This window comes from Bombus pyrosoma, linkage group LG18 (assembly GCF_014825855.1).
Source record: "Bombus pyrosoma isolate SC7728 linkage group LG18, ASM1482585v1, whole genome shotgun sequence".
NCBI classification, from domain to species: domain Eukaryota; kingdom Metazoa; phylum Arthropoda; class Insecta; order Hymenoptera; family Apidae; genus Bombus; species Bombus pyrosoma.
The window spans coordinates 325,969-344,730 of record NC_057787.1 but is presented as its reverse complement, the minus strand read 5'-3'; the positions used below and the strand labels follow the sequence as shown (position 1 = coordinate 344,730).

The 18,762-nt window shown below is 45.0% G+C and overlaps 1 protein-coding gene across 7 annotated transcripts in view; it reads right to left on the bottom strand.

Annotated features, from left to right (window-relative positions):
- LOC122577264 overlaps nt 1-18,762 on the bottom strand; it is a 272,438-nt gene that overhangs the window by 10,832 nt on the left and 242,844 nt on the right. For all 7 annotated transcript variants that reach the window (XR_006320184.1, XM_043748459.1, XM_043748461.1 and 4 more), the window contains 2 exons: nt 746-1,600; nt 116-361 (listed from right to left, as the gene is read on the bottom strand). Coding sequence is in view for 6 of the 7 variants with exons in the window: in XM_043748459.1 (XP_043604394.1) it covers nt 116-361; nt 746-1,600 (1,101 nt within the window). In the remaining variant the exon portion in view is untranslated. The remainder of the gene's footprint in view (nt 1-115; nt 362-745; nt 1,601-18,762) is intronic.

Here is an 18,762-nt window from a genome sequence, read left to right as displayed (position 1 = left end):
TTGCGGAACAAAACTGTTAGGTTCATTGCAACGGAGACGCGTCCTCGGCAAGGCAGAACGGAGACCTTAAGGATCCTCAAGAGTGAAGTGCTGAAGGAAAGGAGGAGGTACTCACCGGTACTGGTAGCATTGAAGGCCAACATAGGCGGAGGCGGTGGGATTCCCCTCTGGCAGGCGACCTCGCTGGCAGTCAAACTGACAACTCCGCCGCTCTCTTTGTACATGAAGCACAATCTTCGACTGTTTCTGTACGGCTGGGGCCTGTTGTTCTCACTGGACCAGCTCGTGCCAGGTGCCAGTTGGGTGGCGATCACGAATTGGGTGCCCTCCGCGTCGAACCACCTACCGTGGCAGGAGTACGCTGCGAAAGAGAAGGCAAAGGCTTCTTTATCCCTAGCACTCTAACGGAACGAACTTGCAGAATAATGGTGGGAGGTATTTCGAGCCGCTCGTTAACCGTCGAGTGCCATTATCCTTTAAACAAACTCTGACACAACTTTGGAAGTTGAACGTCGACGAATAGAGAAACTACAGATAGTAAAGCTGAAAGATCTTGCTACAATAACTGCACGGACGAATCTATACGCGAGTTGTATTATTGATGCAATTTTAATTACCAGCGAACGCAGCAGCTCCGCTCAGACCGCTCAGCTGGTAATTTCGAACGAAATTTAAATAACGTTTCACTGCTAAGCCGTGAAGATAGAAATGATCGAATTTCTGTCAAATTGAAATTTTCACTCACCGATCGCGTTGTCTTCGACGCAGTCCGTCTGAAATTCCATTCTGTCCGCGGTAGAACATCCTATGGTTATGGTAGTAACCTCGGAGCTGCATCTAGAGATATCTTCCTCTCTCTTCTCCCTTTTCTCGAAAGATCCGTTGCTAGGATTCGGTTGCTCGACGTTTCTCCTCATCCTCGCCAGCAGGTTCGACGTCATCTCTCTGTCTGACCTCTTTTTTGGCAGGTTAGCGGTGTCCGGGTAATCGCCGAAATAATCGCCCTGAATCTCGAGCATGCTTGAGCCATCCGGACCGTCGAAATCGGTTGCCCAGAATTGCCTGATTCGCGCGAAATCGTCTGCGTCTACCCGGAAGTCCTCCATCTTTGGGCTTCTCCTTGATCTGTTGCTCGCTGTTCGCCGGATACTAGCTGAACGTTTGGCAAGATCGTGCGTTCTTCTGAGTTTCGACCTCGATACGCTTTCGGCCGATCGCTGGTCCTCCGATCTTCTGATCTTGGATCTAGAATGGTCGCGCAGCAGGTCCTCGATGTCCAATGTCCGCTTGGACGACACCTCCTCGAGGCTGTGATCGCGATGGTTTCTGTTGTTTCGATTCGATCTGGCGCGCCTGCCCATTCGCTCATGGACGAGGTATTCGTTGTTCGCCCTTCGTTTCTCCACGTCGAAGTCGAGCTTCCGGCCGCGTCGATCTTCCTGGGTTCGTTCCTGGGCGTGCCGAACTTTTTCTCTGTCACGCCTGACGCCCTCCTGGTGTTGGTTCCTCCGGCTTTCACGGATGTTCCGTTGGTTCCGGTTCACCCCCGTCACCGTAAATTTGCCCAAGTACGGGCACGTACGTGGCTCCGGGGAACTGGCTGAAATTTTCAGAAAATCGTTCCGTGAGAAACGAGAAAATTCTTTTCGAGAATCCTTGCGGCTGTTCCATTAGAATACCGTTTATTTTCGTCCGTTCCTACCCAGTCCCTAGGCACGTATTTGCGATCGATTCTACCGACACGGTAGAATGAGAGCGAGACGTTTCGAGAGATCTTAAAAAGTATCGGCGAAAAGAATTTAACGCATTAGCAGCTGAGTGTACTTTGTAATTTTCTATAGAAGAAATGTGGAAATATCGACGAAAATGGGGATACTTTGTCGAAATGCCAAGCGTGTTCTGAATCGATTAGGACCTTTTCCTAACGCCACCGACCCGGCATCTCGATAAACCAGCTGTCTATAAACTTTCTCTGCAAGATCCCTTAAGCAGAGAGACACCGGCGAAGTTACCGAGAAACATCGCAACCGGAGATCAGCTGAATTACAAATTACCTGGTTCACGTACACCGAAAGCAATCAACAAGAAACTTTCGATGGGGGTCTATCGATCTTCCCTAACGACGCTTTCTTGCCGAAAGATCGATCGGATCGGCCAACTGCGAAACACCCCCAAAACACACTGATTCGGGTCAGAATTCAAGGCGACCCTTCTTGCATCGATCGATTAACCTCTCGAAATATCCAGTCGTCGACAAGAAAGATGACAAAGAGTGAGTCGTCGGATAGATAGGACGGAACACGCTATTACACAGAGTGGCAAAAATCGCGAAGCGAGCAAGAGGAGCGCATTATGGCTTTAATGGAAGCTCGTTAGATAGCGAGAAGCAGAAAGAAAGGAATTGCGGGGATTCGTTTAGGAGACGAAGAAGGAACACTATAACGAGAGAGCGTAAATCGGCCATAGGCAGGCACAATGCGAACTCTAACGAGACAAATCTGACGTCGCACCCTCAGGCCAGTCCCTCTTCCTCCGCTTGGCAACAACCCCTTCACGCAGCACCGGCTGTCTTGCCGAAGATTCGCGACAGAATCCCGGCTTTTCTGCTTTCTTCCGTTGTTTCGGGACCACCGCCACTCGCCGGGGTATTATTTTCCGGCTTAATGAGGCGGCTCGACATAGGCAAGAATCCAAGATGCTAAACAAACATCGCAGACCCGACGTGGCGAAATATTTGCTAAACTTTCGGCCGCGCGGCCTGAACAACTGTTTGCCGAGTGCCATCGATTTTTTGCCTTTCAAATTTCACCTCGACCACTTCGAGAGAACTTCGACCCGCTATCTCTGTTTGCCGATGTAAAGGATTTGCCTTCTATCACCGATAACATTTCATTGTTTCTCCGGCGTTGGAGTAGCTTTCGTCGCCTTAGACGAATACCGGTGTCCTATCTTTATAGTTGCACGTTTTATATTCTTTTCTAAGCCTTCAGCTGTATTTTACGAATCGGTTTTATTTCGGTGACAAAATACATAGCTTTACGAAAGCATGTGAACATTCATCACAGACACGAATATATGTACGAATATATTATGTATGCTATACGAAAGTTTTTGAAATTTCATCATCATTGTAACGAGATATTTTCGATCTGGAAATGTGTTATCGAAGTTATAATTTTTTTTTATCGCAAATATACATTTCGTATGATGTCGAGGTTTATCAATCGTTGAAGCAATTGCTTCAAGAAAAACTCTGCATCTTCTCTTTCGTATATCCGTGACCTGACGACCGCCGTTACGAAGAGAATAGAATTTAGCGAAACAAAAAGTTGCAGTTGGTAAGGAGAGGTCGATATTATTACGCCGTCGAATGTAAACTTTGTTTGGGATCAGAAGGTCTAGAAACAAAAGAGCTATAAGTAGATTTCTATCGCTGTTTCTTGTAACCTTCAGCTACAGCTACAAGTTTAGCTTTTTTTGGTAACGTCCTTTGCTATAAATGAACTATGAACGTGCTCCCTATCGCTTACACTATCGGCATACGACGCTAATACCTATACCTATACTCGTACCTATATTTATTTCAATATATTTTTCTACTACACTCCACATCCACTCGTTCTTCTAGCAGTCAATGCCAACATTAATAAAACTGACTATTGAAATATTTTAAACTAAACTTACACCAACCGGTGTATCCGGTGGCTTCTACGTAGATTTCCAAATTTGTTTCAAACTTTATCAACATAATCACGATAGCCGGGGTTTCATTACCGCGCTAATGAAATTTCAAAACGTTTCGTACAACACGTACAATATATTTATGAAATGCTTCTACAAGCGCTGGAATACTTTCATGAGCCGATATAATAGAAAGTATGAAATTATAACAAATCCAAGCGGGGAAAAAAGTCATAATTTGGGACATTTTCTTCACCCTAAAGTTCCTTCCTTTCGATGCGATCGAGAAATCGCTTTCGATGCTCGTTTGGGAAAAGCCAGTCACAAAAATCTCGTTATTTTTATGGTTAATTAGACATGTATTACATCGGGTCAAAGGCGATTCCAGCAAAGGAGGCTTGATTTTTCCGACTCGTTAGGCGATTCCCGCTACGAAGGTCCTGGCCAAAGGGATGGGCCAAGGGTGGGATCCCGGTGAGGTCACCCTCCGAGTCTCTTTCTTTCTCTACGTTTCCCTTTTTGTATTTCGATCGGGAGAACAAATCGTGAACTTCGACGATCGTTAATTACGTTCGTCGAGCGAAACTTTTGACAATGTATTGTGGAATTGCTGCCGGGCCACGAATTTCAATGGCAAAGTAGCAAAGTTCTATGAGTGGTTACCCCTGTAACTTTTCACTTTTCGTTTAATTTCAACGTGCTTCGTTACGTCCATGTCATAAAATACCGTGCTTGATATCATCGAAATTTATTAAGGGTTTTATATACAATAGAAGATTAATAATACCGCTGGATATCCCATGTAATTTAACGAATCAGATTTTATTCTCTCCGTTTGTGTCATTTAGCTCCTGTCCTAATTTCGTTATAACCATTCGAATCATAATAACCATACGAATCTAAATACAGGGAAAATTATGGCACGTATCAGCTGGACGTTGTATTATAGATGGATGTTAAAAAAATTCCAACAGCTTCTCTCGAGCGTTCCTTCGAGCAATCAGCAAAAGTTGGCCAAACAATTAAATTTAATTGACGGGTGGTCGACTGCCGTGAATCGCGTGTCGCTCTCTCGACAAAAAGAGGAAACGGAAATGGACGCGTTATCGTGGCCGCGGATCAAGGACGGCTCCTCGACACGGCACTTCCAACTTTTTAATTAATCAATCGACCGACGCCCGTGAACGACTTTCTTTGTCGGCCGGCCGAAACGAAATGGCCGACCGCGGATCTGTGATCGATCAGGGAAAATTTGCCGCGCGCGACCTCCACAGTATGCGCACGTACACCACATACGCAATCTCGTTGCTCTTTTCTGTTCAAACCGTCGAAAATTTAATTACATGATATTGGCTTTCCACGAGGATACTTTCTGTGACAATGTCCAAAGCGTGGAAAAACGCGGAATGAAATTTCGCCAACCGCGGTCCGGCCGCAATTTGTGTCGGCGAAGCAATAACCGCAACGGAGCTTTCAAAAAGTCGGAACATCGACGATATACGTATACATGGACTTTTTTGTTCACGTTTCCTCGTGGCGAGCCATAGAGACGCGAGAGAGGCAACAATACGTTATACAATACTTAGAGCGGTAGCCCGAAATAAATCGCGTTAAAGAGCAAACACATTATTTACCGCAACGCCGGAAAGGGACGATAAATATCCAGGTTTCTCTCCTTCGAAAGCCCCGGGGAATAAATCAGCCGAGGCGTAGGTACATTTAACAATCGTCAGCTTGCGCAACCGTATAGCTCTTCCGGAAAGAAATCTACAGGGTTGGCTATGGCGAGAAGGGAGCGGCCCGAGGGCGAGAAAGGACACGATAGAATGGCATGCCAATTATCTTTCGCGCGAGTCGCAGTCCAGACGCTTTCTTTGTTTCGTTCGGGCGGAAATGACGCCTCGATTCTCGGCAGAGCGATAAATTTCCAGCGGAAATAACTTTTGGCAGTGAAAGAGGGCGTGGACTGCCGCTGCCCTCATCGAAACAGGCAGGACGCTTCGCGCTGCCGGAAAACCGGAGGAAACATGACCGGCTTTTCCAAAGATATTTTTCGGTACACTCGAGCAAACTTCTCCATCGTTTTCGATCGCATTTTCTTGCATGAAAATACGCAAAAATACAGTTGTCCGTGTTAACTTTGGAAACAGGTCTTGCTCCGTCTCTATCATCTATCGGCGTCACTGCAATGGAATGACGGCGCCCCCGAACGTATTTGTTCCTGTGAAAACATTGCTTTATCTTCTATTTGACTAGCAATATTGTTTAAACATTCGCGAATGGAAAATGGAATATCGCTCCGTTTATGGCTCGCTGCCCTATCTTCGTTATACAACTTGTATAACGTCTGTCCATCTCGTTCCATTCCTTTCGAACATGTTATTTTACAACTAAGCGAAAAGTCATATCGAAGTAAACGAATCCACTTCTGTGTATAAAATCCCGAAAAAGAAAAATAGATTTTTTTTTTTTATAATAAAACTCGGATATTTATCCTCGCTACTACAGACAGATTGATATATTTTAAACGACCAAGGTACGAGGTATACGATATTTGGCGCGTTCTGTAGCATGTACGCGCTGTAACATATCCATCGATGAAAAGGGAATGGGATCGGTGATCGGCAAAATAGGATTCAGAATATAGGAGGATCGCTCATAAAGTAAAGGGGCAACAGGTCTAGAATGTATTCGAGAAAGTCCGAAAAATGTTTTTCGCTAACGTGTTTCGCCATACATTTATATTCGCTGTGTAAAACGTTTCCTTCTCTGCTCCGTGTAAATTCTCCCTTCTAGTCCCTGCCCATTGCCCTTGGTCGACCCCGTTTGCTACACGAACTTCCTGTTTTCCCCGGCCACGAAGATGCAACGTTTGGAAATGGATTCGCTCGTCGGCGGAATTGGATTTTAATTCGCATTAACTTCCCACCGTGGACTCCGGATTGATTTTCTCCTCTTTGATTTCGCTCGAACGAGTACGACCAATATTTTCGCTTAGTCCCGCTCTTCCACGTCAAACTTCTTTATACTCTCTCGCTCTCTGCCCTTCCTGTTCCCTTCCTGCTCCCTGTCTCTCTCTCTCTCTCTCTCTCTCTCTCCTCTTTTTCCTCCCTTTTTTCCTCCCTTGTGCCTCCTTTTCTTCTTGCTTTTCTTTTTTACGTAAGCAACTACGAGGAAGACCGAGGGTACGCCCGGTAATTTCTCTCCCCGATAAAAGAAAAGCTTTGTCATCCGCTCTTATTTTCCGAGTTAATGGATTGTTGCGCGACACGATAATGGAGAATATTCCGCTGCAGACGAACGTCATATAATATTATAATTTTTTTAACGAACATCGATCTTCCTCCGTTTCTCCTGCGTGTCTTTAGGTTGAGATATGGCTCGCGATCAAGGCGGATAAATTGCGACAAACGCAACCGCGTAATGAAAACGAAATGACTGGACCAAGAGCGACGAAATGCCGTATATTTAACAAAGGCATTTTTGCAGAGTGGCGCGTCACGACAGATTGCAATTGGAACTTTCCATCCGTACACCTGTCCACCAAAATAATTGCCAGTTGTTCGCTCGAAAGTCGTTATATTCGCTTTGCGCGATTGTACTACACTCCCTGACCTCGATGTTTTCTTCGTTTCGAAGGACGACACGTTGCGTTAATCCGGCGGTAAAATAAGAGCGATCACAGACCGACGCGGCAACAAAATTCGCCAACTGGGAAAACAATCGCGTTCTACTGTCGTTTCGTAAATCAAAGGCACTGAGAAACGGTCTAGCAATTTTCTGCTAGCTGGATTCGGGGATGCATTATAGGGAATAAAATACACATCTCTCCGGCGGTAAACACGCGTGACAAGCGATGTAATTAAAGCTGAGTGCAGCGCTAAACGACATCGAGCTTGGACGGCTTGATTATTATTGCCCGGCCAACATTTCGACCCGATTCTGTCAAATATAGCTGCCTACGTAATTTTGTATCGCGAATATTAAACCATTAGGTGTAATGACCGATGCGAACCGCGATGCCGCGAAATTCATCGGACCAATCGTCGCCCGATCAATATCCGTTCTGGCTGGATCCGGCGTGCACAACGGATCCACCGGCTTTCAAACTTTCAAATGGATTTTCCGGGAATAATGAATTTTATTATCGAGCCTCCGTTTCATCCAGCAGCCTATATAATCTGTCCGGTTCTCTACCTCTATCTCTGCAACTGGACAACGTAAATTTATTTAATTAGCAGTTAAAAGTCTATTCGTGAATTATCGTTGATTTACGCTTTCGGTTATTTTCTCATTAGCTGGATTACCAATCCTGGATTCCAAATGTCTCGTTGTTTTTCGTTGGAAAGTTTTGTCGTTTCGCTAGCCCTCCTCGCCTTTCTCGTTGGCAATCTTCTATTTGCCTCGAGATTCGCAAATTTTTCAACATCCTGTCAGAACTCCGTAGCTGCGAGCGTGTTTGAGATTGCTTGAAATTGTTTTTTAAAAAAAACCGGCGAGAGGGCGAAGCAGGTTCGCATCACTAACCTCGATACACCTCGATGGACTGTGCCGAGCGGCGACAAGACGTGGCAGAAAATTAAAGGAGCAAGAGCAGGGGAATAACACGACGAGTTGCGGTTAACGTTGCAAACGGTACTCCGTTCTCTGTACATCGGTGGTTGAAACGCCGACAGAGAAGCCAAGGAGATAGAGAATCCGTTGGAACGGAGAAAGAGCGAGACAGACGGAGGAAAACAGTGGAAGCATGGGATAGCTTTGAGCAGAAGCAAGGGGGACATACTGAAGGAGCAAGGATCCGAAGAAGAGGCTGAAGCCGCAGAGTCAGGTGACCCGTGTCAAGTTCAAAGACGCGAATCCTAACCCTAGCAACGTTTACTCCGAGCTCTTGAAAGGAGGCCTTTAAGAGCCACGATGTTATAAGGTGGCCCATGGTCGATCCACCGTGAAAACGCAGCTACCCTTTGACGCAGAAATTATTTCTTCGCCGCTTCACAATCCTCGTTTACCTTTCCTTTTCATCTGCCTTCGGGGCCGTCATCTGAAATCTCGCGTCGAACCAAGAAAACACAGCTTGGAATAGGGAAACGAACTGGTAAATGTTTAAACTACTCCGCGACTAGATGGATCATATTTATGAAACGAATTAGTCATGTGGCCCAAAAAGCCCTCGTACGAGGACAACCGGATCCTCCACGGAAAAGCAATCGAGTTTACGAGTGGTCGAAGTTGAAAGAAATTCCACGCTAAATCCGTTGGCCAGTTACTCGAGTTACCTAGCAGCGAGCTTCGTGATACCGAGCAACATTCGTTTCCGAGCGAAAAGTGTTTCCGAGATTGCACGGTTTCTTCCTCGGAATCTAAATATCTGCGCACGCGAGAGGCATTCCGAGGGTTGGTTTACGTATGTCAGGAACACTTTGTGTTGCGGAAAATGGTTTTCGCGTCGATTCGATGTCCGTGACTCGGGCGAATACTTCAGGACAGCGACGCGACGACCGACGCGCGTGCTCGGGGCGTTTCTAGCCCGGCCGAAACAGATTTCCCCGCCCGATTACAACATCGCTGTTGGCAGAGCTCTCACGGCCGACGTCGAGCATCGATTCTAAATTAATTTCAATTACATTCCGCATAACCCAACCACGATCATCTGCATCTCGACCTCTATCCGCTCCAATTGAAATTTATAGACAAGTTTCGGCGAACGACCGGACGCGTTTTCCATCCTATCGCTAAACTTTGGCACCGCGGTGTAACTCGTATATTTCCTTTCTTTCGTACGTACGTATTTCCCTCGTGTAAGTTACGATTCTTCGATTCTTCGATTCTTCGATGTTTGGATCGACGATAGTACGACAAGCGCCGTTCAATTTCAACGTCGATACATTTTCGCTGGTTTGTATATTGACACGCACTACTTGCTTTCAGCGCCTTAGCAACGTTCAGTCTCAAAATCTAAGAACTGCTGTACAAATCACGTACGTGAGACAGCAGAATCGCCGCTACGTTTTCTCAGAAAGATTTATTAACAATTATCCTGTTAATACAATTGATTTCTATCGTAGCAACGCGAGACACTTGCCCCCTATCAAGACCGGTTTTAATTAATTCAAGCGTGAAAAACGACCGTCAACTGCATTAATTCCGACGACACGTATCAGAATCGTGATTTTGCTGTATTCATCGCGTTTTTCCTGTTTCAAGAATCGCATTGCAAAACCTCCGATTCCCCGGAATTTATCGCGCGAGTTAGTGCATTCACGTACTTATCGCGGATACTAGTCAACGATGACTAGTCGAAAACACTGAGAAATACGTTTTCTACACTGTTGCACATGTTACCTGACGCGCGTTGTATTGCGAAACTTTTAAAACACGAACGACCAGTAACGAAATTGCGTATCTACTTCATCTATCTGGTTCTTCGGTCGATTGGTTTTTAACAAATAACAAGTCTTCGCGCGGATGGCCGCGCCAGCATTGTCGATTCTTCGTTTTATCAATCGACCGGCCATCCGGACCTGGCTGTAGAACGTCGTCTAGTTGCGTAACTCCATCGCATCGAGGAACGTGGATAATAATCGAAGAGCAACAATCGGCACAAAGAGAGGCAGCCGGACACGTCAACGGATATCAAAACGGCGAGCAATTCGCAGGAACGATCGGACGATGGAAATTCAATTTTCCAACTAGCTGGAGTCGTCAATATGTGGATACGTATTTTCGGACAGGTTCGCGAACAGGTTCGACGTTTAACAACGTCCGATGAGCGTTGAAATTTCATGGACGCTTTGTTCCGTGGTATTTTTTCGTTGTTCAGCACCGAAGAGCTGACAGAATAAATTGTGGTAATTATGAGGCTACAAAATTAATTGTCACGATTCTCACGAACCATCTTGCCGCATCTTCATACTCTTGTTTTTGTTTCAAAAACTTGTTCTATCTTCGAACATTATTCGTATGCCACGAGATTGCAGCAAACTGAATATCGTTACGTTTATCTCTTTGGTCCTGTATCAAAGTATCAGATTCGTCGGTCTCTGTCATTGCATTCTTTACAGAGACTACCATGCATCTCTATCGCGATTTGCTTGTGTTTGCTTTGTACGTTTATCGGTTATTGTTGATAACAGTATTATTATTGCATCAAACAAACTGAATATGCATCCATCGACCGTAATAAGTGATTATCGCGTTATTAGCGTTCGATTTATTGGTGCCAGTACTGGTGTAATTAATATTATCATAATTAACATCATAACCGAATCGAATATCGTCTACCGATTCTACCGATCAGAATCTATTCGGAATTTTTCGGAAACTGTCGTTTTTCTTATGAAAATGAAGAAGAGAGTTTGTTGGTGCAGACAAAGAAACGTTGGAAAACGACGGAACGAAGATGGCGAAACAATAAATCGAGCAAACGGAGAAAGACGTGTTCCATGAACCACGATGCAACGTCACGATGGATCGGTTTGTCCGATGGAAATTCAATTCTCAAAACGGAGAACGGCGCGTAAAAGTGACGCGTTCATCGGCATGGAATTTCCGAATACGCGTCGACTTCATTTTTCGCCCAGCTCCGTCTTGTCTCTGCAAACCGATAGCTTTAACAGTCATTTCTAACCTGCGCGAATCCAATTGAATCTTTTTTCTGACTCGTCCATCGATAAGAAATTTTGCCCTCTACTCTCACCTTCCTTCTTCTTTGGAGAAAAAGCAGAACGAAACGAGTACGAATGTTTTTGGTGAGTTTAAACGAATCGAAAAGAGGGTACAGCTTGCGAGATAAAATCAACTCTCTCTGTCTTCGATGTTATGCAACGTTATTCTCTTCGTTCGAGTCGTACGTCCCATTCAACGTGACGGCCATACAGAACACGTGGTTGTACATCATTCTTCTCTTATTTCGATTTATACCGGCAACCATAACCCCTGCAACAAACAACAATCGCCTACCGTATTCTGTGCACCCACTTGTTCCCATTCTCTTCGTCGTCTTGCCGTTCGCTTTCTCCAAGGCACAGAATGAAAACTCCTTCGTAGTTTCTCATTTCTTTTCCGTTGATGCTTGATAAGCGTTCTTCTGGTGTTTTCCCGATATGAAAAATAGGAAGCAACGAAATTAATGTGGCTACTCTACTCTCCTTCGCGACACGGCCAATTCACCGAAAACCCTTTCCCTCTCTGACGGATTCGACAATTATTTATTATTCCTGCTCGCAAACTTCTCGACGGCTTTACGCTCATACTGTCGCTTCGTCACGATTTCACGTTGTCACAGTTTCGTTATAACGTATAAAAAACTATGATCGCCGCGTTTGACGCCGATTATATGATATTAATTGCTAGGAACTTGGATTCTACGAAAGGCGTCATCTTTTCACGAGGACGAACAGACTATATAAGGGATATATAAGGGATATTATATCTGTTTGTCATTTTGCAACTGCGCAGTCACGCGATTCCTGTCTAATCTATTTGCACACTTCGCGATTACGTCTACTGTTCTGCAATTTCGTCTTGGCCAAATTCAAAGGACCTTTAAAAGACGTTTAAAAGTTTCGATGTGCTTTTGTTCATGCTTCTAAGAAGGCATTTTTGATTTTAACATCGACAGTGAAACGATGAAACATTAAATTCGCGTGGAACGTTTATAAAAGCGGTTTCCGGCGGAGGATGAGATGCGGAGCCCGAGCGGCCACGATACTCTCTGTGAGAAGTTATAATTGTGTCTAACTATTCGTCCGGTTGCTACCTTAATTTGAACGTTAGATGGCAATTACGGATTGCAAGCATGCAAATTACCCATTTTCCAGCGAACGCGTGGGATGCATATTTTGCGCTCACTCGCTAATAAAATTTTCTACGCGCATTGAAACAAGATCCTCCTGGTCACGGTCCATTAAACCAAACATGGTCATTATAGCAATTTTCCAATATATTTGGTACGTTATTTCCTTCCTCGTCCCGGTGAACTCTAATTGTGATCGGTGACATTGGAACTATGCGAATTCGCGGAAGATTCATCGCTAATTATTCCCAGTGTGGTCGAAAGGAAAAAATAGTGTGTAACCTTTGATCATACACCAGCTCATAAACATGACGAGATTTATGCACATGTATATACACAAATATATACATACATACATGTAGTATCGCGGACATAAGGCCTAGGAGTTAGCGGGTAGACCACACGCAATGTCGCGAGAGCCGAGGCGTTTTTAAACTATAAACAATGTCGCGAGAGCCGAGGCGTTTTTAAACTATAAACAATGTCGCGAGAGCCGAGGCGTTTTTAAACCATAAACAATGTCCCGAGAGCCGAGACGTCGATGGGCCCATCAATGTCACGAGCGGTCGCAGAACACGTGTGTGGTGGGTCTAGGGGAAAACAAAAGACATGCGAGAGCAGGGCAGTTTGAGTTGAGAAGTCGAAGACTGTGAATCGAGAAGTCAGAGTGTGCGAGTTGCGTTGTCGATATAGTGCTGCTAGCGTTGTCGAGAGAGTGTGGTCCGCGTGAGAGAGAACGTTGGATCCGTTGTGTGGAGAGTTGTGTAGATTGTAGCGTGTTATTGCGATTAGTTCGTATTAAACTACCATCGTCTTTCTGTCTATATTTGTACAATCCATTCATTGTAAATAAATTACAAATACTAGGATATAATAACATTATATTCCATTGAAGATACTACATACATACATACATAAATATATTTATACGAAATTTCATCAGCACCGTAGTGAAACACTAGGTAAAGTATTGGAATACTTTCGTGAGCGTGTAAAGTAATAAATTTTCTCTCGTAACGGTCGTTCCTGCACTTAGAAATACCGCGGAATAACTGATACGACGAAGAATCAAGTGCTCCAATAACGAGTAACTTTCAAATGCTAATTGTTCCCGGTATGCAGTGAGAATCGTTCCAGCGGGGTTGGGTCGAGCTAGCCAGTTGAATTCGTACTAACGTTACCGAAACGCTCTGTACACAGAATGTCTTCCCCTAATCCGCAAATAGACATTATCTTGGTAACGTCGTAATTACCCACGTAATACATTGTCTTCGTAAAAATGAATTCGCCGTGGCACGGCGCAACCAGATCCCTCCTCGGTTCGGCAAGCTAGGTTTCATTGGATCTCGTCATACGAGGAAAAAGAGGGAAAGAGATAGACAAACGATAGGAGGGGGCGAAAATTCCGTTAATTAAACGCGAGAGTACTCCGTTCCATTATTTGCATACGCGAAGCTTTCGAGCGCGCGCGACCGTGCGAACCCGGTGAAAATAAGATTGTTGGGAGACGCACGTCGCGTAAAATTCGCAAAGTGAACTTGCCGCTTTGCCCGCGGCTCGAACAGAAATTCTTGCTACAGGGCTATTATTAATACACCGCTTCCGCCCTTTCGCTTCTTCCATCCTCTAACCTCGGCCTTGTGAATCCTTTTGCGTTTAACTATGACAAGCTGTCCATAGGTTGCGGCAGATGTGAAGTCGGCGATAGTACGCGTTAAAGAAAGTGGTGGAACTCGGATGTTTTTAGCGAGGGTAGTATACCGAGTCGCTTATGTAATCAATATGCGAGGGTGAGAGAAAATCGACGCGGAAACGTGGCTGATATTTGCGCGTGCTGATACTACCGTAAGATGATAAAAACCGACTCGAAACACACCACCTTCCACCACTACCATCGTCCACCATCCCTTTGTTCCTTGGTTTCGTCCGGGAAAATGGAACCACGCTGAATCTTCGCGTGGATCTGAGAATGAATGTTTAATTAGTGTCGTAATTAAATGGCGCGGCGAGGGACAAGGGAAACCTTTAGCTAAATACACAACCCCGCCGTCTTCTCCTCCGCGTTGCCATAAATTCCAGGCAATTTATAAAGATACGCAACGGAGAAACGAAAAGACGCGGATTTTCATTACACAAAAGCGATAGATAAACTCTATTTCTTCGGTGCTCCGTGCTGCGCCGGATGCGCGAATAATCTGTTAATTCATCGCGCGTCGCGAGAACTCACCCGAATAATTAGATAACGACTCGGGGACATAAAGATTATAAATGGACACGTAAGATGACGAGCGGCGTGGAGAAGTCGTCGGACAAAAGGAAAGATGAAAGATCATGCGAAGAAAGATATATAGAAGTGAAAGGCAACCAGGGTGTGGTAGACGGCGGTAGATGTAAGAAAAAAATGTACAAAGAGGAGAGCGGGAAAAGGAAGGAAGGACGAGGAAGGACGAAGAAGGATGAAGAAGAAAAAGAGGAGTGAAACTCGCTGCGTTCCAGTATGCGAGCGAAATGGAGTGCAAAAACCGAAACTGCAAGATGTGCAACTGCAAGCTCGGTTGGACGAACGCAGGGATTGCCAGCGACGTCAGCAGAAGGCTCTTTCACTACCCTCCCCTTTCTTTTCTTCGTGGATTTCTTCCAACTCTTCGAAACGGCTTACGAGACCAGTTCCCCTCTCTTCTACTCTCCTCCTTCCCTAGGCACTCGCACGATCCTTTCAATGATCGCGGAAGAGGATTTCACGTCGATTTCACCACGAAATCTTCAGCTTCGTACACAAATGATACGATTGCGCCGCGATGCAATTATTGAAATGTCATTTCCAGCGGAAAATAAATGTCTTTTACCTTCTTCCGACTTCTTACTTCCAGAGTCTGTTTTCTAAATAACAAACCAACGCTTATGCTTGGTACCGCGACGGGAGAGGGAAGTTTCTGCGATTTCTTTTTTCACCGCGAGCTAAATTATAATTCTCAACATCTCCCGCTTTCGTCTCTCGCGAAACTTTTATTCTACGTACAATCGTCGTTGGAAACTTGGTAATTCGATAAGTTTTTCGAGCTAGCGATTCGACCTCCGATACAAATTCGAGCAGTCCCTCTAGTTCATCGTAAACACATTTTACGTTGTAAAAGGGCTCGCAGGCTTTCTTTCCTTCGGCCATAGGAAAGGGGAAACAATATCGGAACTTACAGCGTTAACAGTTCAACGAATCCTTTTGTCCTTTGTAAATTCCCCGAGATTGTTCGTAAAGCTTAGCGGGCTTTTATCTCTTGCCGGGCTTCGAAGACATTTAAGGCCCTTTAAAAAGGACAAGTACGACTGCAGACGATGATCTCGCTTCGTGTTAATGGAGAACCCTTCGAGAAATACAAAGACCTTTCCAAGGGCTGACTCTAAAGAGCTCAAGTATTAGTTAATTTAATGCGGCTTTTATCCCACTTTCCGCGAGCGAGTAGCGCGTAGAAATTAATAATCGATATCCGGCGAGAATGCTTTGGCAAAGAGGCAATCAGAGGATAACATCGAATCCGCAAAATACTACTTGGTATTACGATCTTCGTGTTTCATGAGAAAAGAAAACAAAACAAGAAAAAAAAAAAAGAAAGAAAAAAAACGACGGAAGAGGATTTTCGTAACCGGAGATTTTCGTAAGAAGCGAAATAAGCCGGGAAACGAAACGACCGTGAAGAATTTAATTACGCGGCGAGAGAATGAATTCGCCCAAGTGAATTCAAAATAGCTGGGCGGGTCAAACGAGGAAATTTTTCGAGACTTTCTCGGATGTTGCCTGATGGACGTCGTCGGCCGTGTCGGCAATTCGCGAAACGAATTTCGAGCTATGGACCGTCACGACATGGCCCCTGGGTATCCGGCCGCAGCTGGGCTACCTACCTGCCGTCCACGCGAATCTACCTACGCGCCACTCCTATCTCGGCCACCACCTAAGAATTGGCAATTTGCTTGCAAATTTCGTGCAATGTTTCGTCCCCTTTCGACGCCTGCGGCTTCCTCTTGTCCTCCCCGAGCATAGTTCCAAGCGAACGTTCCTCCGGAAACGACCGAGTTTTACTTCAACTTTTCATCGAACCGTCCGCCAACGCGCCTTCCGATTACCTTTTCTTTCTCCAATTCGCAATTTATCGGACCATGAACAGCGACTCTAACTCCCTTTCGCGTTGCATCCTTCGAGTCGGAACATCTTCCGATTAACATTTTCGCGTTATTTCCATTCTACCATCTCCTCTTGCTCCTTTACTCTATCGCGAAATGTCTGGATACCCTTGTTATTCGCAACCCTTAACGAGCCATCTGTCTGCCCGCCTTAATTCCGTTATACGGTCTTTCCAGAGACTGCCGGGCAAAATGAATTTTCAACTTTCCGTCGATTTCATATTACCGAGCGCTGACTCAGCGAACGCACCGCCGAGTTTATTCTTTCTTTCCTGTCCTTTGTTCCTTCCTTCCTTGTGTATCGGAAATTTCAAAAACTTTTACCACCGCGCTCGAGGCGACGCGTTCGACCCCAGCGTTCCGCGCTACGTGTCTATCATCACGCTCTACCCTTCTCAATCGTCCCCGTATTGTTAATGCTCGTCTATCTATTTATTCCACGGGCACAGGGGCTGCGGTGACTTTGAAAGTCACTCGGGTGCACGCGCGCTTCACTAACAAGCAACCCTAACAAATCATGCCGCGTAATTCTCGCCTCGAGCTTGTGTACGTGTAACGCGTTCAAGATCCCGTGTTTTCTTTCTCGCCGGCTTTGCCTCTCTCTGCGAGGCCTTTCTCTTTCCAATTTTTCTTTCCAATCTTTCGCTATCTAAACCAGTCTCTTCGCCTTGCTATCGATTAGGAAAATTTCAACCGAACGTCGATCACGTCAAGTGCTATAAATGTGCCATCGATGGCGAAAATTTTACTTGACCGTCGTTTCGAATCTATTCCGAGGGAATGTGTACTTCCTGCTAAAAATAGGTTTCCGGCACGTTTCCTTCGGGGAACCGATACTTTTGGTAGCAAAACCGAATCAAACAAGAACATGCAAGCTGTATCGATCTTCAGAGTCGGCCGGCCTTCTCAAATCCGAAGTTACAAAGAACTTGGCAGTTCGAACCCTACCGGGAACGATCGGTCTATCGATCTACGTCGTGTATAGGCACGTAAACGAAATAACCTGAAGTTTAGTACACCCTGCCCGCCAGATAAAGTAAGGGGTAAGACAACTTCGAGAAGAACTGGGCTAAGAAACACAAAGGACATAGAACATGGCAACACAACCTTCCTGTGAGGTGGACAGGAGACCAAATTGTAGAAGAAAGAAGGAAGAGAGAAACAGAAGAGAGGAGGAAAAGGATAAGGGAATCCAGATACAACAGATACTTCAGGAACATAACCAAAGAGGAGACGCCAAAGTACCTGGAAGGGAGGATGAAGTGGAAGGACAGGAAAATGATAGCAAGGTTCAGGTGTGGAAACGAGACCAAAGCGAAGGAACATTGGAAAGAGGAGGGAGAAAAGAGGTGCAGACTATGTGGAAGGGAAGAAGAGGACCTGAGACATGTGATAGAGGAATGTGAAATAACAGGAGGAGCAAAGGACGTGGAAAAGACATTGAATGAGACTGGGGAAGGACTAAGGGACTTAAGGGCAATAATAGAGAAAAGAAGGGCAAAGGCAATACAAGACGGGGTAGAAAGACAGCAAGGTAGCGCAGCAAGGAGGAAAGAGACCAAAGGACATAAGGTGTAGCCATAAGTGGCAAGAGTTTATTAGTTACAGCGACTAGAGATAAGAATATGCTAAGGAGTGCAATACAATGTAAATCGAAAGTCCGTCCAAAGCCGAAAGGCACGGACTAGAATAAATAATAATAATAATAATGATAATAATAACACAACCTTTCTGTGGGGAAAAGCGAAATGAGGCGAATAGTGCAGGACAAGGCACAAGGTGTCACGTGACAGCAACTGTGTAATTAATTAAACGTCTCGCAGTCTGGCAGAACCTGCTAGGTTCGAAGTTTCGTACTCCTCTTGCGGTAGGACGATTTCCAAGTGTTTAAACCTTGACAAATAGAATATCCAGAACATCGATGAGTCTCTACGTTGTCTTCAAATGATCTTGATAGCCAACGAATAACATTTAGAAAATTTTGTATGGACCTTGAGAGAACTTTAAATAATCGTTGATTTGATCTCAAATTTTGAGTTCTAATGGTACTGCATTCTAAAGATGCGATAATATTTCAAATAATTGTGCAACAATAATAAGCGGGCTACGAATTT